The 25,722-nt window shown below is 34.8% G+C and overlaps 1 protein-coding gene across 6 annotated transcripts in view; it reads left to right on the forward strand.

The window, feature by feature from the left end:
• Positions 1 to 25,722, forward strand: part of LOC128202698 (mitofusin-1-like) — a 90,909-nt gene that overhangs the window by 36,620 nt on the left and 28,567 nt on the right. For 3 of the 6 annotated variants that reach the window (XM_052903765.1, XM_052903763.1, XM_052903764.1), the window contains one exon: positions 24,065 to 24,235. In XM_052903765.1, coding sequence (XP_052759725.1) covers positions 24,065 to 24,235 — 171 coding nt within the window. Of the gene's footprint in view, positions 1 to 24,049; positions 24,236 to 25,722 lie in introns of all 6 variants that reach the window. The other 3 variants (XM_052903766.1, XM_052903760.1, XM_052903761.1) reach the window with 1 other exon arrangement.

A 25,722-nucleotide genomic window follows, 5' to 3' on the forward strand; every position in this document is an offset into this window, starting at 1 on the left:
ATTTTGGTATCGTTGTAGAGAAGAAACAACCAGCTTTCAGAAAATGGTTTTGGTTCTTAATTACTAGTTGAAAAAAATATGCTAATATTATCTTAAAATCATCGTTGAAAATCGAGTATTTTCACACAGAGAAACAGGTATGAAAAATACGGCCCTAGGGTCTTACTTTTTTAATTATTGATACTCTTTTAAAATTTTGGTATTATTGTAAAAGGAACAACCAGCTTTCAGAAAATGTTTTTGGTTTAAAATTCCTACCTTGATAAGCTACGCAAATAATGTCTGAAAGTAATCGTTGAAATTCGCGTAAAATCGCACAGAAGCGCAAGTATGGAAAAACACGGCTCTAGTGTCTAACTATTTTAATTCTTTATCAATGTTATAAGTTTTGGTATCGTTGCAAATAAGAAACAACCAGCTTTCATAAAATGTTTTCGTAATTAATTTCCTATTGTGAAAAATTATGATAAATTTGCCTTGAATTCATCTTTGCAAACGTGCTATACCGTAAAGTGATAACAGGTTTGACGAACATGGCTCTGTGGTATAATTCCCGTATTTTTAAATCAACTTTGAAAATCATGGGATTTCAGAAGCTGCTTTTTTGTTTTAAATTTATACCATGAGTATAATGAACTTGTCTCGAATTCAGCGATAAAATTCACACAATGCAGCACCGGGGCTAAGTGGAAAACACGGCCCTGTTATCTGATTACTATATTTTTTTAAATCAATTAATCAGATAAATGTGTCAATGCAAAGAAGAGAGCACAAGCTTTCACATGATGTTCTTGTTTTTAGTTAATATCATGTTTAATGTTATATCTTAAAAAAAATGTTCATAAATTCGGCGCTGCAAATTGCTGTTAAGAGACATAATATACACATGATTTGCATTTATAATAAAAACTCTATTATTACAGATAAAAGATCAGTCCGGTTGCATTGCCGGTGGGTTCCTTAAAAAATGATTATAATCGTGAAGCATTTGCTTACATACATTAGATTTAAAATATCACTTTCACACATTATCTTTTGAAACATAAGATTTATTGGCTGACCACTGAAAGTGGGAATTGGAGCTATTGGCTGCCCTTAATGGCTTAGACACGCCCACTAACGGTAGCGCTCCGTTCCATCAGATAAGAGTTTCGGTGTGTCAATAAACAACTGTCCATAAACAACATATTGCACTTAGGGTCCAATAAATCACACCTATATGGTGATAATAAAAAGCATCATCTTCATTAGGGAAAATGGCCAACCTTGTTTATACCGAAGAAATAAATGTTAAATAAATTGGCGGCTGTAATTTGATAGTTTTTAATTCATAAGAGTCAACACGCATTCATTGTAATTTTCAGCATTATTCTTATTTTTCTCCTTTTTATATTTTATTTTAATTTGTTATACTACTGTAAATATTTATATTTTACAAGTTTCTGTGTTTACCACTACTCACATGTGTTTAATAATTTCTAAAACGGTGACTGTTTTAATGTTTATGGAAGATACAATACAACTATACTACTACAATTATAACAAATTTATTGTCACGTATCAACAATCACATGTGTGTATGTGCGTGCGTGCGTGCGTGTGTGTGTTTTGTATATATACGCGTTTGTACTACACTACGTGTTACTATGCATAATTGGCATTGGTGATAATAAAGATATGTGTTTTTGACGATGTACATTATACAAGTCGGAATAAACTGTATGTCTGTCCTAACGTGCGGTTTGTGTACTTGTCAATGTGTTATTTTTAACACATCGTTTTATGTGTGTCATCAATTTGGCAAATAAACAGGTACATTTCAGTAGGATGTTGGGGAAAATGCGACAGGAATATTTTAGGTGGAGTACAAGTATCATGTAGATATAAGATTGTGACTTCCTTTACGAGTATTGCGCAAAAAACATTCTGACGTTGTTTTTTAAATTAAGGACTTGTATATGAATCAAATTACTAAAACAATTTAATTTGAATACGAAGAATATCTTGATAAAATTGAAAATGATACTTTTCAAACATTTTTCTACCATGAGGTTGTCTGCTTACAAATAAGAAATCGAAGTCTGAAGATATACAGGTAATGCGAGAGAAAACAGACTATGCAAATGCTGTAATGCTTATGTAATTGAAAATGAATAACATTTTTTATTATGCTATAGTAAATCTAGACATTTACGCTTGAAATACTAAGGTAAAATATCATGGCCAATTATAGATAAGTTTAAACGACTAATGTTAGCAAAAGAACAACTAAGATAACAATCTACATTAAAGAAGCCATGAATTAAGAAATACTTTCCTTGTACAATAGTAATGCTCCATATGTTAAGCTTTGTTTATTTATGTATTTTCCTTGTAAATGTTTAATTTATGTTGTGAAATTTAATTAAATAATGTTTATTTATTATAAATCCGTTATTCTCTACAGTTGATTTATGCTTTTGCCATAGTTATGTTCTAATGACCGAAGGCTATTTTATGCCGATATGCTAATAAACTTTTGAAACTTTTTGAAACTAAAACAAATTAATTCAATATGTCATACTATTTCATTCCATTTATTTGCAATATAACTATAATAAAATGAAAAGGGAATTATACCGTAACTTACCCAATAGGCCGTGTTTCTCCTGTATTTACTATGAGTAAAGGACCATATTTTGAACGATGATTTCAATACATTTTTTTAAAATGTAAATCCAAAAATTATTTGAAAGCTTATTGTCTTTTCTTTACAAGATTAATTTAACTAACTATTTTCTTTGGAATTGAATAAGAATGATTGAAATAAGACCATAGGGCCACGTTCTTCACACCTGTGTGGCATCTGTGACAGTAATGTTCAATTAAACGATGGCATATGAATTGAAGTTATTGTTTTAAGAAATTATATCATTTTGCATTTCGTAGACGCGTGTTGTCTGTTTTTTCATCAATACCATTTTTTACTTAATCAGATATGACTTATAGAAATCAATTAAATTGATGAAGAATTAAAGTAGAAAAACACTAGGGCCGTGCTTTTCATACTTGCGCTTCTAAACGATATTACGCGAATTTCAACGGTGACTTTTAGACATTATTTGCGTAGCTTATAAAGGTAAGAATTTAAAACCAAAACCATTTTCTAAAAGGTGGTTATGTCTACTTTGTCACGATACCAAAATTTATTAAATTAATGAAGAATTATAATAGTGAGACACTAGGGCCGTGTTTTACCATACTTGCGCTTCTGTGCGATATTACTCGAATTTCAATGGTGACTTGTAGACATTATTTGCATAGCTTATAAAAGTAGGAATTTAAAACCAAAACCATCTTCTAAAAGCGGGTTATTTCTTCTTTGCAACAATACCAAAATTTATTAAATTGATGAAGAATTAAAATAGTTAGAGACTAGGGCCGTGTTTTTCATACTTGCGCTTCTGTGCGATATTACGCGAATTTCAAGGATGACTTTTAGACATTATTTGCATAGCTTATAAAGGTAGGAATTTAAAACCAAATTTTTTTCATGAAAGCTGGTTGTTTCTTGTTTATAATGGTACCAAAACTTATCAAGAATTAAAAAGGTTAGACCATAGGGTCGTGTTTTTCGTATCTGTTTCTCGTTGTGAAAAAATACGATTTTCAACGATGACTTTAAGATATGATAAGCATACTTTTTTACACAAGAAAAAACCAAAAACATTTTCTGAAAGCTGATTGTTTCTTCTTTACAACGATACCAAAATGTACCGTGTTTTTCTTACCTATACCTCTATAGAAACCTAATAGGGCCGGATTTTATACATGCCCTTGTTTGATTAATAAGTTCTTAAAAATTTCACAGCCAATTTAATGGGCTTATCTTCCTATTAAATTGGATACAAAATCTGCTGTCTATTAAAAATGATGACTTTCAGACTCATAGAGAGAATGGAATGAATGTATCAATATTTTTAATTTATTCCAATTTCCAAATCAGTCTTGTTTGCAATTGATCAAAAAACAAATAAATGAATTTTGTAAAATTTCATCAACATGTTTCCTTCGGCATTCATCAAAAAGTAAATACACCATCATTATAATATGAAATAAGGCACTGCCTTAGACGGGCTCTAGGTATGTTATCAACTGCAGAAACTGCTAATGCAGTACATTTTTTCTTAGGTAAACAAGTGACAAAGGCAAACATTCATTTTATATGACATACTATGACTTTGACTTCACCAGTTAGATTATTAAGGTGCCTAACAAGTAAGGTTAAGGCAATGCAAAGCAAATTTAATATTTTAATGTTTGAAAAAACTCATAATAACAAACACTAGTATATTAATTTACCTAATACTGAATATCATACAAACATTTACAGTACAAATAAATAATTCCTACTTTAAACATAAGAAGGTAAACGAAACAGATTGAGTTTACTTAAAACTAATTATTACAGTTATCTGATAAGTAACCTGTACTAAACTATTTTAATATATAAAACAGCATTGTGTATATTTTAGATTTTTAAGGTTCTGCAAATAACCTGGAAAAATTGTTTGAAATTAAAATAAATTCCCTGTAGTTGAGGTTGTTAGCACCATTCCATCATTGAATATAACGATGTATGCAGAAAGTATGAAAATATTTAATTATTTAAAGTATGAGTCTTTAAACTGAATTATACATCTATAACAGTTTAAAAACAAGAGGACCCTGACGGCCCTGTATCGCTCATCTAATCCAATACAGATCATCAAGAATAACAATCTGGTTAAGTTCCATGAACATATGGTCATACATGTGGCCTCTAGAGTGTTAACATGCTTTTCCTATTACTTGACCTGGTGACCTAGTTTTTGACTGAACATGACCAAGATTCGAACTTGGCCTAAAGCCAATCAATATAAACATTCTGACAAAGTACAATGAACATACAGTCGTAAATGTGACTTCTAGAGTGGTAACAAGCCATTCCTATGGTTTGACCTAATGACCTAGTTTTTGACCGCACATGACCAAGATCGAACTTGGCCTAGAGCTAATCAATATAAACATTCTGACCAACTTTCAGGAAGATACAGTCTTAAATGAGACCTCAGGCCTCAATTTATCGAAACTTCTTAAGTCCCTTATAACCAGATTAAGCTTAACTCATTATTTCCAATAATTTGGATAATATTTACTTCTTTAAGGGTTTTTATACTTTAAATAGGAATTATCTATATGTTAGTTAAATTAAACAATTTTTCATTTATCAAAATTCCATTCAAGTATGTATTTTGAGTAATTGAAATATTAAAAGCTACTTAAGCCTGTTAAGCTTAAGAAGTTTCGAGAAATTGGGGCCTAGAGTATTAACAAGCTTTTCCTTCAATTTGACCAGGTGACCTAGTTTTTGACCACACTTGACCCAGATTCGAACTTGACCTAGCGATTATCAATATTAACATTTTGACCAAGTTTCCTGAAGATACAGTCATAAATAAAACTTCTATAGTGTTCACAAGCTTTTCCTTTAATTTGACCGGGTGACCTGGTTTTTAACCCCAGCTGACCCAATATCGAACTCGTCCAAGATTTTATTGAGAGTAACATTCTGACCAAGTTTCATTAAGATAGTGCCCAAACTGTGACCTCTAGAGTGTTAACAGTCAAATTGTTGATGACGGACGACGACGGACAACTACGTCGGATGACGGACACAGGGCGATCACAATAGCTCACCTTGAGCACTTTGTGCTCAGGTGAGCTAAAAACAAGCACATAGATTATTCAAAAAAAAAGTTATTGTTATTGGTAGATATATATTTATGTTGTAAACTTGTAATATATGCACAATAAAGCAATTTAACTGTTCACAACATTATCCGAACAAAAATGTACTATAATTATGCTTACAACTAAACTTGTCCCTGCATTTTTTATGAAAAACACTTTCGATTAGTCCTTCATACATAAATACACCCAAAACTAGCTCAATCTGATAGTCTGTGTCATGTTTTCCAGTTTCACTGGCCTGTCACCCAAGTGCCTGTGCGTCTGTATTTTCTAAGGCGTTTTGGCCCAAAATGCCATTCTTTGAAGTTTTTCAACTGAACCTGGACTCAAATGGCATTCTAAGCATCAAATAGGGCAGTTCTACACATCTTTGCACACATTTCAAGTTCTCGCAGTCAAATTTTCACCAAAATTTTGACATTTTCAGTGCTCGTTTATTGCAGACGACTCAATTTTTTTAAAAAATAGGGGAAAGTTGTGAAAACCAGGAAATAGCATATTTTGATCAAACCGGAGAAGATAAATGCATTTAATTGTGAAAAATTGCCAGAAATAGTGAAAAGCAATACATTTCTTGCCAAAAATGACACTTTTTAAACAAAGCAGTTTGGTCCCTTTTAGGTTACACACCACCATTGTCATTTCCTCTATAATTCAATGTGAAATGATTATTTTTAGATAACATTTAAAGGCATTTCGAGCAAATGCAGACTATGATAAACATATATATTCTTAAAGAACAAGCTTTAAATTACCTTTTAAGCTAATAAAAAGGGGGGTCAAGTTATTCCTAAGAAAAATCTCTCCACTTGAAAAACAAACTCTCAAAATTGCACAGTCCACCATGACAGTTCTTCCAAAATGACCTTTCAACTATAGGGCAGCGGTTTATGCTTAAATCTCTATTCTAAATGATAAATCAAGCAATAATCAAGGTATAAAAGTTTCAGGAATAATGATATTTTTGATTTACAGTGTATTGAGCATGTGAAAACATGTCTATCAGTCATAAAAACATTATTTTTTTATTGAGAATTTTCCACACAACGGAAGTACATATGACGCAATGGTGACGTCATACCTACATTAGCTCATTCAGTTTAAAACTACAATAGTATATACTTTGCCAATACACTTAATTGTTCAGAATGTATTAGGCTTTGTATTAATTTTAACAATGTCACTGTATTTTAGACATGGAAATTGCCCCCTCCCACCCACACCCCCCAGCAAGAGTTTAGCAGCCTACTGACAAGATAATGTAATAAACTATGATGTATTGATCTATTGATAGGGGAATACTCTCCAAGAAAACTGACACATTTCTCTGCATTTGATACATATGCAATTCTTGTCTCTTATTTCAATTGTTCAGGATGATAACAGTACTGAAGTCATCGATCCAAGATACATAATGCACTCTGGTATAGGGTACTGAAGTAATCGTCCCATATGCCAACTCTGGTATCCTGGATAAAATGTTAGTGGTGAATACAGTACTGAAGTGATCAAATCCTGATGCCACTCTGGTATCCTGGATAAACCTTACTGGTGAATACGGTACTATAGATGAATTCTGATCTGAAGCAGATTACCACCTATTTTAAACTCAGAATAAAATAAACAAGGGTCAATTTGTTTACATTGATGCAGATGAAGAGACTATCACACTAACAAATGAAGTCACCGTTGTCAAAAATATGGCCTAAGACCACAGTTATTCTACCTATATGTTTCATATAGACACTAACCAAGCTTACAATGTATCTCTTCAAAACAGTGTTTTCATATAATATTTTTGCAAAAACAGACTTCAAAACTTCCATAGTTCAATTTCAGGCTGTATGCAACACATACTGAAAGTTTGGCAATGATATATTAAACACGTTTAGAATGAGTATAAGCACCTGTGGTGTTTTCATAAAAAGCAGAAATAGCCATTTCCATCAATCGGTAAGCGCAAACTTTTAAAGAGCCATTATTTCCCCATGCATTGGATTAATCTGACCAAGTAAAGTTTATATATATATATATAAATGGCCTGCCTACTCTATTAAGATTTTTTCAAAGCAAAATAAGATTTTTCCACTTTATCAGCTTAGCGTTTATATAAAAAATGACATAGAGCCAAACTGAAATGTTTCCAGGGACAAATGGCGCAGCAAAGAAAATGGAAAAAAAACACCAAAACTGAAAGATTCATGACAACTGCTAGTGTTTTCATGTATGAGATGGCTACATAATGTAGAAAATGCAGTGAAAGCATAATTATACTAAGTTTAAAAAAAAATGCTTAAAGTATCTGTTTAGAAGGCTAGATTTGCCTTAAAATTAAGATTACAGCTCTTAACCAGTGTCTATAAGTTGCTTATTTACACCTGATTAGTAACTTAAGTTAACTTACATATTCATTCTGAAATATTAGATTCAGAGCTGCAACTCCTGGATCTAGATTGCAGGACCACTCTCATGGGCGAAAAGTCGCAACAAACTGGAGCTTATTGGCACATCATATTCTGCAAGCAAGACACAAAATCAATGTTTGACACAGAATAAGACTTCTTCTTCTACAGTAAAAGTATGAAAAATGCATGTAAACACTCATTTGAGACATACATAACCTTTTATGTAGGAATTATGCTCCAGTCAATTGTAAACACCACCCAAGCCCGGGGAATAGCGGGGACTTTGACTTTCAGTCCAGCAAACCCAGCGTAAAATCCCCGCCCTGCAGGGAAGAAATGATGTTAAAATACTCACCAAATGCCCCTGCACTGCTATATTTTGCACCAAGATAAAACCACCGCATTCACCCGGCACTGCAGGGACACCTGAATGGTAAAAACACAGCCCTTTTCCCCGGCTATCCCCGGTTTACCACTGGACCTGGAGGGTCCAAGGTTACAATTGACTGGTGCATTAATGCGATAAATGTGCAGAAAAGTTCACTAATTCCAAAAAAAATATGACAAAAAATATTAAATATATAGTCTTTTGGACGATTTGCAATAACTTTTTTAACAACTCAAAGGTTAATCTTTACTAAGCGAGTACCCAGATGCATTTTAAAAGCCTTTAAACCAGACTTTCTTAGAAATCCTTCTTACTTGCAGACACTATTCCTTTCTGAAAAATCCTTGCCAAGAACGGGTATGGAATTCCATCACTAGACCCTGTTTTGATCAGTATTGTTTCTTGTCCTTGAAAATACCTCTGTGGCTTCAGCAACCAGATTGGCTATGTTAAATAAACAATAAATTAGTGTTTTAATTTATTAAAGCTGCACTCTCACAGATTGAACGTTTTGATCAAATTTTATGAAACAATTGTACCGAGATTCGCTACAGAAAATAATCTTTTTGGTGCCAATCTGGTGTACCCTTTAAGACATTTTTGAGAGTATTTAGGTTTTTTTCTTTAATGCATAAAGGGAAAAGGTATATCAATCCCCCTGATCACTTTTTATTGCTTTTGCAATCAGAGATGTAATTTTTTTCAATGTATTAACTTCAAGTAAATGAATATATTCATGAATGATTGACAGTATGAATGAATGAAAAGTAGCAATATTTCTTTAGATAGGGATCTTATTGTGTTGCTGTGATTGTTTAAGTAGATGTTTTTCATGTTCATAACTCATAAGCTTAAAACCATATGCACACTAAATGAAACATAATTCTGCATCATGTGTAGTAAGTTGTGATACTAGTTTGCAATTAATGCAATGTTTGCTTAAAAGAGCAAACAAAATGTACGAATAGATGCACAATACAGTCCAAAGACCAATGAAGGTCAGCAGTTTTATTAGAAAATGATATTATCTCAAAGCTGCAACAAAAACGGCATGAAAGAAATTCAATTCGTAAAGAAACAGTTCATCAATGAGCTATTGAAATAAACACTGATCATGATGTCATAACAGGCGAATGTTAATTTCAAAGAGCAAGAAACATACTGGCAATTTATTTCAGGGAAACCTTGACAAAAGTCTGATTTATTTCCAAACTTATTGCCTCCAGTAATACATAACATGGCAATACCTGCAATGTCAAAAACCAGATGGCATGGATGCATTCTGAAATACAAAAAAAGTCTGTAATTTGTGCTAATCTTATATATCCCATTTACAAGTGATTTACACTGAAATCTAAAATATAGTAATACAACTTCTTTATGACCAAACATATGCTATTCAGCATTAGTACACTGTATGAACATGGCTTTTTTTATTTTGTATGTCATGTTTCTTCGCCCTAATTTATGGAAATATTTTATAACAGGTTCAAGCTTTTAAGTCCGTTACACTTAAGATTTATCGAGAAGCTGGGGTATTATGCACCAGTCAAATGTAACCACGCCCCCCAGGTCCGGGGGGAAAACAGGGGATAGACGGAGAAAAGGGCCGTGTGTTTACCTTTCAGGTGGCCAACAGTGCCGGGTGAATGCGGTGGTTTTGTCTTCGCTTAAAATATAGCGGAGAACGGGCCTTACCTAGGGTCCCTGGGGTGCAGGGGCATTTGGCGGGGACCTTACCATCAGTTCGTCCCAACAGGGCAGGGATTTTAGCCAGGGTTGGCTGGACCAAATGTCAAAGTCCCCACTACTGTCCGGACCTTGGGTACAATTGACTGGTGCATTATTGCATGCAGATTTGAGTGAATCGCAGAGAGTGTTTACAGTATTTACTGTCAACAACACAAACTTCTTTAGGCATTTCATTTAGACACAATGGCAATTTTATAACAAACTTGACCATGAAATTGAGTGTGAGCAAGCCAGTACAGTTTGACTTACCATTTGGGTGAAAAATTACTAAACGGCGATGTAAATTGAAAAGATGGAGTTGCACCTAATTTTTTAAGGTGCAGGCCTAAGAAAAGGCATGACGGTCTAAATATAGAGGTGCAGTTGTATATTAAAGATGTGCACCTTCATCTTAAATATAGAGGTGCAGTTGTATTTATGTAAGAGGTGCACCTCCATTTTAAAGTTTTAAATGTTGTTTCATTGTAAGGGTATGGCAACTCTCACTCAGTCATGGGGGTTGTTTGGCAGGATGGTTTGCCTTCTCCACACCCTGGACTGACTATTTAGTTACAATATTTCACACGATCTGTGGCCCACAGCAAAACCATTAACCCGCATTTGCCGATTTGTCTTTCAATCACAATCTTGCACTCTTATGGTATCAGCCTTCCCCTCAACAAATTATTCAGTCACAATCTCTCATCTCCTATAGTGTTGCTTGGCACGAGGGGTCACTCGGCACTATTTATTTGCAATCTTTCACACAATCTGTGGATCAAAGTATTGTGATCCCGACATAATAACTAATACCCATACAACATACCTGATAAAGATGAGCACTAGCGTCGAATCTACGTCTAGGATGATGATGGATATAAGGTGATCGTCAGAAGTAATAATAAGTCAGGTCTCAGTCGTGGTCAGTCAAAGTCTGTCTGTTTCCTGCTAGCTGGTTCCCCACATCAGCTTCTATTAGACTGGTTATCATAAATGAATAACGTGACTGGTTCCCAGATCACAACACACCTCCCCCTTCTATTTTTGAAGATGTTTTATTATCTATCTAGATATATGAAAATAGTAAATAAGCCTTATGTCAATTTGACAAAGCTAAAATATACCCAACCAATTGGGAAATTATTATTTGTGAAAACTTTACAAATTCTCATTAAAAAGATCACTTAGAAACACCCAACCATTGGATGATACCCCATTAACTGAAATGTTTGATATTTCCAAATATCTACATATATATATATATATATATATATATTTAAATGAATGTCAACTGAGTATTACTCACTTGAAAATTACCCAGCCATTGGGTTATCACATAAAATTGATTACTAATTACCATGCATAACTGCCCATACACATATTGAACTATATGCAAATAAAATGTAAAAGTTTGACCCAACTATTGGGTTATAGTACAAAGGAATTGAATGTCATTTAACGAATCTGAGTTATGGCTTATTATCTGTCTTCCAATCTATTTGTCGTTTATAATTTGTATAAACGTCTGGTATTTTCCATAGTCATGCTATATATGTCTTTTACGGTCGAGTTTCGACATTTGGCTATTTCAGCAGCTACATCCCCAATGAATTTGGGATTGTTCATACTTGCAGCTTTTGACATTTTCAGATATGGAGAATCCGTTTCAATTAATAACCGATTCTGTGGTACTTTCTGCAGTGCTGCTTGCTGATAACTGTCAAAGAACCAGACCATTCCAGTAAACCCAAAATAAGTATTGGGAAATTCAGACAGCCAACATCTCATGGTCTCAGTTGTACCAGTAAAGCAATGTAAACGAAGAGGTTCTGGCAGTGTTTCCACTAGTTTTGATGAGATTTGAACATCTTCGGTATAATTCTCCAGGTTCTTTGTCCCTTTGATCTCTTATATGTAGAATCACGGGAGTCCGGATTGAGACCAAACTTAAACCTCTACCAACACCTTCTCTTGGTTCTCCCACTTCTCCTCTGGTTCCGTATGATCCAATCCTACTTCACCCAAAGCCGCAACATTGGCAAGTTTTAATTGTCAATGGATGAAACGTTCCGTGGATGTATTCCTACAGAGGCTGAAAAACCATGCCCATGATATGTATAATCTCCCAAAAAGTGTTTGGGATCGCAAAAATTGGCTATTCCACCTACTACTTCCACTTCATTTTTTGGAATTGAACCCACAGACATATTTATCAAATCTTGGGTAGAGCTGAACTTGTTTAAATTTAGTTTGAACAGTGAGCGGTCAAATGAAAATGACTATCCACGGCTTTGGTTTGGTTGGCACTGGAGTCTCTTGTTGAACAGGAAAATTGTTGTCCATAGCTTCAGAATTTGTTGGCACTGAACTGACTTGTTGAACAGGTGCCGCCGTTGAAGTGTTTATAGAAATTGGCTGTACTGTGGACGAACGAGTAGAAAGTTGGACTGCAGCGTCGTCTGTGTTTGTAGAATGCACTGTTCTTTTTCCTTCAGTTAAAGTAAATTCCAGAGTGTCTGGCATGTTTCTACGAAAATGATGCCTATCTTCAACTGACAGAGTTTGGATAAGTTCTAAAAGGATCCTCCAATGTCCAACCAGTGCCCAGGAATTAATTGGGTTAAACTGGAAATGTTTGGGACAATCCCAATTTTCAAGTTCTTTCCATAATTCCAACCACTCCTTTACTGCATCTGTAATAGGAACATTCCTAGAAATCCAAATTGCTTTTTGACAATAATGATAAAGTTTGACAATACTACGTTTGCTAACAATTTTCTCCGCGAGCCAAAACAAACTTTCAAGCCAAAAATTATGCAATTGGGAATTGTTCATGTTCTTTTGATGAAATTGTGTTGGAAGATGATGATATTCAACGTGTTGACGAAGGTTTCTGAAAGCCCCACAAGACAGTGGACACGATTGGTCATTGATACGCACATTTGACCCTTTGTTTGGAACTGAAGTATTGAAGTATCTCTGTCTTAATGTCCTATCTCTTAGAAGTTGTGGATCTTGACTGGTTTCATCATCTGAGATAACTATTACATTTGAGTCTGAATTTATCTTGTTATTCATGTCAACCTCCATAGCTTCATCCAATATATTGGATTCTAATTTCACAGGTAGTATTGTCTCATTAATTTTACTAGAAGAGATGTCAATAGAGTCTTTAATTTCAGTTTGTACCATCCCATCTTCACCCAAAAATTGGGGTTTCCACTCTTTCGTCACCGCCCACCAGAGTGGGTTCTAAATCTAAATTTGATTCAGTTGTATGTATTCCACCCAAGTCTTTGGGTTCTAAATCCAATAGTGAGTCATTTGCCATATCATCTTCTTCACCCAAAAGATTTGGGATAACTTCATCTGGGGTAACAATAGAGTCAACACTGGTTCACTTTTAGCAGTATTTCCAAAAAAGCGAATGTCCCTACTAGACAAAACGTTATTACCAGTGTCTGTTGTTAAACCGGAGTTTCCCTTTTTAATGGGTTGGTTACTTTTTTCCCCAAATTGATTCCAATGATTTTAAACATTCGGTTGTTAGAATATTATCTGCATAACTTTTGGCCTCACGGATGAACTTAAAATTTCTACGACTCTGTGCAATTTTGCATTGTTCTGTAACAATCCTATTAATCTTTTCTTGGTCCTTGACCAAACCTAATTGAAAGACCAATAATTTTGCAGATGGCATTTGGACTTTCCGTGAACATAGAGTTTCCATTTCCCGTAAAATATCATCGGAATTAACTGGAATTATCCTTTCTGGTCCCTTCCATGATCTCTTTGGACTCCCTTCCAAAGACTCGGAATCTGTCATCCTGAAAAAATAAATACAGTTATACCACCTATGATGCCCTTAATCCCCCCTTTTACATGCCGGACATTCATACACTTTGATACTAGCTGCATCTATTTCTGTCACATTCACACATCTACCATGAAACCATTCCTTGCATTCATTGCATTGTATCATGAAACTACCATCATCTGTTTTTCTACATATACAATATAGTTCTTGTCTCTCATCCTTCTCTTTTTCCCTTGTACCCCGGTGGAAATTGTCCTTTAGAATTTCCCTTTCTTCCTGAATCCAAGCTGGCAATTCTGTTACTTTACAGGATTTCATTCTATCATGATTTACAACCGTTTCTATTTTCCGCAGCTTCACCTTATAAAGATAAGGTGAAATTCTTTTTATGACCAGACCCGGGCCTTCCCATTGTTTTTCAAGTTTCTTCGACCTGCCTTTTTTCATTGATTTTTTCAGAATATAAATTGCATCCCCAATCTGATATTCTTTGCTGCTTAACCTGAGATCATAATCTTTTTTAATTGTCATTTGGGAAGACTGCAGTACCTTCCTAGCTATGCTTTGAGCATTCTGTAAATTGAGTGCCAAAGATGAAACATATCCATCTGCAGATTTGTATACCTCACCTGCACATGGATATATCAGATCTGCAAGCATAAACATTTCTCTTCCAAACATCATCTTATTGGGAGTGTATCCTGTACTTCTACAGATGGAAGCCCTTAGTGCTCCTGCAATCTGAGGTAAGAACTGATCCCAGTCATTTTGTTGAGTGGAAACAAAACATCTCACAACATCCATCAAGGTTCTGTTATAACGTTCCACCTGTCCATTACCCGAGGGCCTATAGGCAGTTGTTCTTGTTTTGTGTATTTTGAGTAATTTACATAACTCAATGAACAATTGACTTTCAAAGTTTGTTCCCCGATCAGTGAAAATCTCCAAAGGTAAACCCAACCTACTGAAAATATTTACCAACGCATTGGCTGTGTCTTCTGCTGATTGTGATTTGACAGGTACGCATTCTGCCCATTTTGTGAATTGGTCTACAACCATTAAGACATGTTGGTTTCCCTCTTTGTTTTTTGTAAGAGGCCCCCAAAAATCAACATGTACTCGTTCCATTGGGCTTCCTGAGTGGAAGCTTGTTAATTCACACTTAGCTTTTGTGTTGGCTTTTTGCATTGACTACATTCCGGGCAAGTTTTAACATACTCTAGTACATCTATTTTTAAGTGAAACCAGAAATATTTCAATTTAATTTTCTCTAAGGTCTGAGTTTTACCTTGATGGCCTGCCAATGGTATGTCATGATTGAGCTGCATTACTTCAGTTTTTAAAATATCTGGGATAACCAACTGTCTGTCCCCAGTTTTGGGATTAACGCGCCATATGATTTCGTCAGATAAAATAAATGTGTCCCGATTTACCCAAAAGTACTTGGATTGGCAGTTCATTAAGAAAATAGCACCCCGTGTGGGTGCTGATTTTTCCACCAGCCATAACCTCAGAACTTTTAAATCGTTATCTTAAATTTGTTTTTGTTCAGCTTTCAGATCCCACAAATTGGTTGGGGTCAATTTGATCTCTTGTACTTTAGATGTTTTTTTCTCCCAACAAAATACATTTTTCCTGTAAGTTCATATAATGGTTTTGCTATGTGAACAAATTCCTTTATGAACATTCGATGATAATTTACTAACCCTAGAAATCTTTCCACATCTTTCGGGTTCTTTAAATCAGGCCATTCAAGCAAAAACCCTGATATTTTCTTCCGTTACCTGTAATCCTTCAGGTCCAACCCACCTTCCCAGAAATTCTACCTTTGGTTGACAAAGTACACATTTGTTAGGTTTCAGTTTTAACTGGTAAGTACGGAACCTTACAAATACTTCGCGCAAGACCTCCAAATGTTTGGAAAAGGTTTCCCCCATTGGCATGATGTCATCCAAAAATGACAAGAGTGTTTTCCAGTTCAGGCCCCGCAGAACCAGATTCAGCGGTCTAGAAAATGTTGTTGGCGCATTACATAACCCAAATGGCATTCGTAAGAATTCATAGGTACCAAATTTGGTAATGAAAGCTGTCTTTTTCCTATCTTCTTCCTTGACTCTTATTTGCCAATAAGCAGAATTCGCGTCCAGTTTACTAAAGAATTTCTGTCCAGCAAGCATGTCTATACAGTATTCCAATAGCGGTAATGGATAAACATGATGTGACAGCATTCAGGCCCCTATAATCAATGCACCATCTGACATTACCATCTCTCTTCCGAATCAGAGCTGGTGCTGAACACCACTCGGTAATTGAGGGTTGTATAACCCCTATGTTTTCCATTTTCTTTGAATGTTCTTCCTCCTCATTAGCAAATAAGACCGGTGTTCGCCTCATTTTTGTCTTACCGCTGGTATATTTCCTGTATTAATAGAATGTTCAATTTCAGTAAAGTTACCAAGATCATACTCTGTTTGCGCAAACACATCTTGAAACTCAATAAGTAATTTGAGTAATTGTTGTTGCTCCCCCTCTTTTAATTCTACTTTTGATCTATCAAATAAATCCTGCAAATGTTCAGGCAAGTGTTTTTTTTACTTAGATCTTTACTTGAATCCAAATTAACTTGGAATATATGCTGACCCGAAATTTCTTCAGGTATTTTTGGAAACACCTGAACTTCCTCACCATTACCTATATGAAAATTTTTCTTCAATTTCACATGACTATCTGTAAGATTTACCACCGCCAATTTTACCTGTTTGACATTTGAATAAATGGTCTCAGGAATAAGTAATCTTTCATGATTTATTGGTTCAATATTAAATGTATTTAAAGATCCCTTTACATTACACTTAACATTGACAATTGTTTGTGGTGGTATGACAGTATTCTTTTTAATTATTACTTTAACTATCGCAAACTCTTTTTAAAAATGCTCTTTTATTTGGATCTTTTGACCACTTACTAAAATGTAGGACAATGGAATATTTATCAAGACTTGATGTTTTATCATGAAATCTAAACCCAGCAACATATCATCTTCTATTGGTGCTACATAAATTTTCTCATCAAATTCATTATCACCTATCCCTATCTTAACTGGACCTATAACTGCTCCCTGCATTTTCAGATCTCTGCCCGCCGTGTTCATAGTAACCTTCCGCAAAATCGGAATATTACCAGTTAAAATTTTAAACATATGATCTGAAAGCAAAGTGACCTCAGCAGCAGTGTCTATTACTGCCTCAATGTTTACTCCCTGAACTGAAATTGGAATTCTGTACATGGAATCAGAACGAACTTGTCCAATAAAAATAGTTGGTACAGGCTTTTGGCCACTTTGAATCTCATGGGTCGTAGTTTGGCCTTCTACTCCGACCCGCTGTCGTTTAAATCACTCTCGACAAACTTTACTTTCTTTTCATTTTTTGTTTTTACCTTAACCTGTTGCTTTTCAGGACAATCAGATTGAAAATGTCCTGATTTTCCGCATTCAAAACATCTCTTACCAGTAGACGTCGAGCGGAATGATGGTGAGGGAGATCTTTCCCTCCTTTTCTGCTGACAATCAGGCCTTATATGTCCCTTTTGATTGCAATGATAACATCGCACTGGACTTCTGTTTGGTGACATTGATTCAGATCGCCTGGTGGATTGTTTTGTGTCCATTTATTCTTCCAATCTGGACACCCGATTCTCAAGCATTTCGCTTCGGGATGTACGAGAAATTTCCGCTATTTTTTCTCTTCTGACACTTTTTAACTGTTTTAGGTTTTCGATACGTTAGGCTACGAGTGTGCATTGCCCACTTCATTTTGTCTAATGCTTGTGCAATAGTCACTGGCCTATCTCTTATTACGCTTTCACCAGATATTTGATTTTGGGTGCCTAAACAAAAACGCAGTATGGACTATTTTGTCATGTATTGCTCGGGAAGTTATCGAAATGCCATACCCGCCAGTTTCAGGACTCTATCCGCCCAATCACTATCATCTAATGGTTCTTCTTCCACCTGTTCTGCACTAGAGAAAGTTACCATAGCTGTGTCAGTTAATTCTTTATAATCGAACCTACTTGATAATTTATCTACCATCATCTGAAATGGTAATTCACCATTCTTAAAGTTTGTATAAAATGCTTGCCAACTGCTATTTCCATCAAAGGATATGTTCTTGGGCAAATGTTGGAACCCCTTATCACTTTCTTCCTTTCTTTTTGTGGTTCTAGGTCCCCTTTGTCTAAATCCATACCCACCCAAATCATCAAACTGGGACTCCCGCCCGAGAGATTTTTTCTCTACCTCCTCCTCCCTGAAAATAGTCTTTGTGGCACCGGGCCCTTTTTGTTTCGCCCCTAGCCCCCCCAAAATCATCAAATTGGGACAACTCCCGTCCAAGAGTAAATTTTGGAACACTTCCCCCATTATCCTCTTTGAACCTACCTGGAATCGGGTTTGGATATTTATTTGCCATTTCTCCAAATGGTAACCCCCTTCCCTGAAAGTTACTTGGAGTATGAGTAGGAGTAATTTGCTCGTTTTTCAAACCCTCCCTATCAAAACAGGTATGTGGTATACCTTGATACCCTGGTTGGTACCCCATATAACCTGGAAACATGCCGTTCATTCCCACACCCTGTTGCAATTGGGGGTGCATCATGTATGGGTGCATAGGGTGTTGATACATCCAAGGTGGTTGCATGTTGGGAATGCACCCATTTGATACGGAAGGGTTGGTTGCATTGGTGGATGAGATTGATAGGGATTCGATGTTTGCATTGGTGGCTGAGATTGATATGTATTAGGTGGCTGCATTGACATATGGGATTGGTTCGGTAGTTGCATTGGTGGTAACAAATTTTGGTTTGTCATGGAATATGTTTCAAATGCCAGAGGTAATGTGGCCCCCATATTTCCTGTATGTTCATTTAATTGAGCCTTTGGGAAGGTATCTGTATTATCTTTTTCAATAACCCTACTTTGCTCTGGAGGGCCCTGTAAATTTGCGGTACCAATAGCATTGGTAATTCTCTCCATCGCTATGCGTTGCGCTTGCAAAGCACCCTCCCCTGAATTTTCCTCTACCTCTTCCTCCTCATCACTCTCTATTGCTTGACTACACAAGCCCTTTCCTGTCTCTCCAAAATACACTTTATCCCAAAATTCTTGGGTTACCCTCAAACCAGATATTGCCTTAATGTCATCTTTTGTTACCACTCCGCATTTCCCCCTTATTGCTAATTTCTTTAATGTTATTTTTGGGCCAATGCCTGACAACATACGCAATTCATCCGAATCCGCATTATTTAAGTCAACTTTTTCTATGCTTTCTGCCATTTTACTTATTTTCCTTTCTAAATTGTATTGGAATTTATGTTAACTATAAACTTGTACCGGTTTAACAAACTTAAATCAGATGCTGATTTTAAGAATCAAATCTTCTTGGAATAAGTTTTTATTCCCAGAAGAAGATCAATACCTCAGTAATTTTTTATTAATTCAGTTCCAATATTTTGGAAATAATTAATGGATTGCACAACTGAACACTTTTTTTATAGTTTTATTTTCTCAATTAATACAATATAATTCAGTTGATCTCAAAATATCTATTATAGTTATGTCACAATTTCAAAATACCTACGTGTTTCTAAGAACTTAGGAACAATCCACTTCTCCTTTAAAATATTCTTGTACTGCTAGACTGTTATGTTTCTTCTCAAACAGTCATAATTACCAAATAATTGGTAGATATAACAAGCACAATGCAAATGTCTTTCTCCCCAGTTTACACAATGCAATGACCAAGTAATTGGTAATTCAATATTTTAAAATTATAATTATATAAAATTATCAATAATTTAGAATATCTATTCCAACACTGGAATTTTACTTAAACAATAATTGTATTGGACACGTGTTGTTTTGTTTACACAGATAAGTAGTTATTGACAATGATTAAGTCCCAACTTGAATCCTTTTTGACACCGAGTAGTATTTAGTGACAGTTATTTTATTTGACACCGAGTAGTATTGGGTAGCTATAGTTATATCCATTGGATTCTTAAAGCACCGAGTAGTATTCACTGACAATTGTTTGTTATTTGTCAGACATCCAATATCCAAAAATTTGGATGTGATGTTTAGTTTAAACTTTAACTTACTTCACCGTCAAAAGTCAGCAACTGGCGCCCTCTGGTATAGGAGAGCTGAATATTCCCCAACTTATGGCGATGAACACGCCACTTCCGGTCAATGAAACGTCACTTCCGGTTAACGTTGGAATGTAATATGCATGAAATACGCACTAATTCTACAAGATATGCATCAAAAATATGTTAGAAAACCATTTATAGTGCAACCCAAATAGATGAAATAGAAATATTCAACGGAAAATCTCGCGGCAAATTTCCAAATATCAAATTATAAATTATGATATAAAAAGGCCAACAATTGGTCTATTTCAATTGCATGTTATACACAATTTATTAATCCGATGTATTTTCAACATTACACTGAACAGTTATTGCAATATTACAATTTGAAAATACAACGGAAGCCTGTTCCGATATTTCAAAGTGAAAGTACCAGAATATTAAATCCTGAAATAACTGACCAAAATATCAAAAGTTGGTCCAAATCAATTGCAATTCATAAATATAACATAAATCTAATGCATTCTCAACATGTCATTGAGAAATAATTGCAATATGGTGATTTGAAAATCTTGAAACACAACTTTTCAAGATGGCTGCCAACCACAAAATTGAGACTTTTTGAACAATTTAAACGCAGGTAAAATGTACCAGTTTAAGTCGCAGCGCCATTATTGTGATCCCGACATAATAACTTATAACCATACAACATACCTGATAAAGATGAGCACTAGCGTCGAATCATCTACGTCTAGGATGATGATGGATATAAGGTGATCGTCAGAAGTAATAATAAGTCCGTCAGGTCTCAGTCGTGGTCAGTCAAAGTCTGTCTGTTTCCTGCTAGCTGGTTGCCTACATCAGCTTCTATTAGACTGGTTATCAAAAATGAATAACGTGACTGGTTCCCATTCATCTTTACAGTCACAACAGCTCACAAAGCCATGGTGTTGGACTGCAACCGTCCATTTACCTTTTAAGTCATAATCTTGTGCTCCGCCATGGGTTTTTTGGCAGGAGGGGAAACCCCGCACCCTCCCCTTCCAACTTCTTAATTTAATAACATCTGTCACAAAAAAGTGGTGTTGCATTTCAGTTACCTGGTATTTGGAATGCAGTTGTGGCCAGTCGAGCTATTTGATTGGGGCGATTCGGTCCCTTGGGTGATCTCTTGGTCTGAGAATTATAAAAATGTGTTTGTCACTGTGTACTCTATGATACATATAATAAACAAATAATCCACTTTTGGTCGTATATTTTTAAATATTAAATATTTTTAATCGGTAATCCAACAGGAATTAATTCTTTGCAATTTCTATCCGATCAACAACTGTCAAACATCTAAATAGTATCGATATTGTAAAGCCTAAAATGACAACTACTAACTGTCAAGACTCAAGTGTGACTTTCGTATAGAATGGTAAACAATGCGTATGAATATCTTTAATAATCAAGTGAAAACAAAGTATATATCTCAGACAATATATAGAAATATGTTTTATTTGTCTTTTTGAGTTTACCAAAAGTATTCATAGTAATTGTTTATAAGCATATTTTGGATTATTTTAATAACTAGTGGGGCGCTATTTCGCCACATCGCATAGTTTAAATTTCATTTAGTTCTCTTCCGTGTCGTCACGCTCTGATGACGTTGGTGTCCGGCATGCACGCGCTCAATATAGTTTATGAACAGAAAAATATTGGTTCCATCACCTTAACCATTCGGAACTCCTCGGCCATTTTTTTCAAAAATAACCTCGGATGTATGCCGGTATATCAGTTGAAGTAGTTCCTATTTTTTTAAATTATATCGCTAATTAAATTTAGTGTTTTAGAGTTGTATTAATTGATCTAAGTTTAAATTGATTACCAGTGAAGTGTATTATTGCAAACATAATTAAGATTTCCAAGAGTAAAGCCATAAAGTTTAACTGTTATATAAAATTACTACGCGATCTACTTGCAGCGGACTTAAACGTACCTCTTTTTGAGTATGTAAACCGTCCAAATACATCCGAGGTTGTTTTTGAAAAAAATGGCCGAGGAGTTCCGAATGCACCTTTACGTCTTTTTTTCAGGCTCAAAGTATGTGCAACGAAAGTAGTGCTATGTGTGACCGTAATAGGGCTCTACCGAGCTTCGCTTGGTTAAGAGCCCGTAATAAACAAATACTTGGTTATTTCACCCAGTTGTCTACTTTCAGTTTCACTTCTCAGTTCTGTCATTTCCGATATTGGCAATGAAGGACAATGTCATGTTTAGTTGTATCGGGCTGTGAAGTATATGAACATTACATATTTTACGAAATATTTTAGAAATTGTTTTTTTATTGATGTAATTTTCAACTGCTTAATATATAATCTTTGTATGTGTTCACAATTCATATAATTATATATAATATATATATAGTAAGTTTTAATCATAAAAAAACAAACAAATATTTGGTTATCAGAAGTATTTTGTACTGAAAAAGGTGCACATCCAAGAGGGAACAAGGGTGCTCCCAAAAAAGGACATGGGAGTCATTAGCTATAACCCTGCAGTGTATTAAACTGGCAATATTTTGATATATTGTAATCCTCAGTCGGTATGACATAACAGAGAAACATTAGCTATTCATATGCTGTTATGTCATACTGACTGAGGATTACAATTTGATTTGATTTTTGCTTGGCATTACATTTTTGGAGAAGCCCTGCTAAATAAAATCAAGAATTTGAGCAAGCCTGGAAAACATTTAACCAGTGAAGGGCTTGTGGGCTTCTGCTTATTTCGACAACTGAATTCTTGGGGTGAAATTGAGCTGCGTAAACCCGTGATCAAATCTCTGGAATGTGGAGTTTCTTCCTACTTTCTCTTTGTTGTGATTATCATGACGATAATAGCTTTTCATATTCTGATTGGTAGCTATTTAAGTATTTTGATGTTACAGCATTCATACAGTTAAACTGGCTATCAGGATAAAAAGCAGTGTCAGTGCTGTTTCTGAGCAGTAAGGTATTGGGGCCATTTCAAAAGGGAATTTGAAATAAACGCAAATATAAATACGTATATTCTAAAATTATATCAAGTATAGAATCTGAGCTGTATTCTTGAGTCATTGTAAAAAAGAATCACGTAACTGGATTTATGTTGCAGCATTTTGCAAAAGAAGATGCTTCTACCTTTGGTTAGTTCTTGTCTTATTTTGGTTAGACTTTTTCCATGATAAGCAGGACAGCCTGGAGAAATTTGGCACAAATATTGGCACAAAATTGGAACAATATTTACTATAAGGGCCATAAATAACTAGTGGGAAACTGTCAAATTAAATTTTTGGGTATTTTGCGAGATTGATAAAAAAATGAACTGCATGCTTAGATAATTTTTTCAGTAAAATGTGTTGTTTTTTTTGTATAGAAAATGTGTTCTATTCTATAGACTACTAAAATGACCAGTGTCTAGAATCAGGACACGAATGTGTTGAGTTTCAAATAGCATCTTAAACTTGCTCTAAGCCTAATGAGCAAAGGAGAGTCTTGCTTCCTCCGAAGTATCAATCACACATGTTACTTTGGCCATTGTTGACTGTGTCCAGGTGAAAGTGATTTCCTATTCCAGACATATTTTATGAGTTTAAATTTATGTTATAATAATAATAGTTATTAATAACTCATTACAGCTCACCAATTTATTAAAACGCACAACACTTGACATCTTATTGTTTCATATCTTTCTTGCTTGAATTAATAATAATGCTTTGTCTTTATGAAAAAGTTTGCAGTGCTTGAAACATATCATTTTTAGACCCTGATTTAATAGGTTCTGGAGATGCTGGTGTCGGCCACCGCAGTATAGGTCATGGACGTAATGGAAATGGGCGCATGTCACCAAATTCACCTCTTAAGAGGTTCGGGCAGGCTAAGAAGGCAATAAATGACATCTTCAGAGATGTCCTTGCTTTTATTAATGAGGCAGATAATTTTGTGGAAGGTGAGTAGGACACAAATAATTGCAGTGTTTTTTTCTTACCTTTAATTGAATAGGGTCTGGGTTGGTATTCATAAAACATCTTATTGAGTCATTTCCTAACTTAAGTCATTTTCTTCAGTTAAGTGCCACACTTATCATGATATAATTGCTTGATAATATCTGAAAAACCTTATTTTCATTGATATGATTGAAAATATATACTTTATGTAAAAAATCACTAGTTCTTTTCTTTTAATTGGAGTAAGAATATATATATAAGGAAATAGACTTGATTTAAGAAATGACTTATGATATGTTATGAATACCGCCCCAGGGCCCTTTAGATTGTGAAAATAGTGACAGTCATACTAATTTGTAATAATGTAAAGTTTTTAAAACAGGTATTGAAGACTAATATACTGATGCTGATATATACCAGTATGAAAAAATAATCAATTCAAAACAGTACGCTGAATAAAATGATGAAGAAAACATGTATTTAATATAATAAGTTTTAGAATTGTTAATTTTTCCACCACTTTTGTGTAGTAGACATTTTGGAGTTGTGAAGGAGGCACATTTTTGCCCATTTTAGGTTGAGAAATGACACTATATTGATAGCACAGTAAAACAGGGAAAGAAATTTTAAAGATGCAGTTAAGTGTCTATCCATTTTTGATAACAACGGGCAGTTTCAATTTTAAGTGGTCCATTCAGAATGAATGGAAACAACAATTATCAGTCTTTAAAACCTTTCTTCTGCAATGAATTTTGGGATGTTTAATTCACATTATTATTCAGCAAACAAGACCAATTTAAATGATACGTAGGGTCACTGGGCATCCAATTTTAAAGTATGGTTAACGGAATTATGAAATTGTTAGCTTATGTGTTTGTTGAATACCTTGTTACCGTACCTTATGTGTTTGTTGAATACCTCTTAAGCTTATTTGTGGGTTAAATACCTTGTTAGCTTACAGTATGCATTGGTTGAATACCTTGTTAGCTTATGTGTTTGTTGAATACCTCGTAAGTTTATTTATCTATACCTTGTTAGCCTATTTATGGGTTGAATACCTTGTTAGTCTATTTGTGGGTTGAATACCTTGTTAGTTTATGTGTGGGTTGAATACCTTGTTAGCTTATGTGTGGGTTGAATACCTTGTTAGCTTATGTGTGGGTTGAATACCTTGTTAGCTTATGTGTCGGTTGAATACCTTGTTAGCTTATGTGTGGGTTGAATACCTTGTTAGCTTATGTGTCGGTTGAATACCTTGTTAGTTTATGTGTGGGTTGAATACCTTGTTAGCTTATGTGTGGGTTGAAAACCTTGTTAGCTTATGTGTGGGTTGAATACCTTGTTAGCTTATGTGTTTGTTGAAGACCTCGTAAGTTTATTTATGGGTTGAATACCTTGTTAGCTTATGTTTTGGTTAAATACCTCGTAAGTTTATTTGTGGGTTGAATACCTTGTTAGCTTATGTGTTTGTTGAATACCTCGTAAGTTT

This window comes from Mya arenaria, chromosome 9 (assembly GCF_026914265.1).
Source record: "Mya arenaria isolate MELC-2E11 chromosome 9, ASM2691426v1".
Taxonomy (NCBI): domain Eukaryota; kingdom Metazoa; phylum Mollusca; class Bivalvia; order Myida; family Myidae; genus Mya; species Mya arenaria.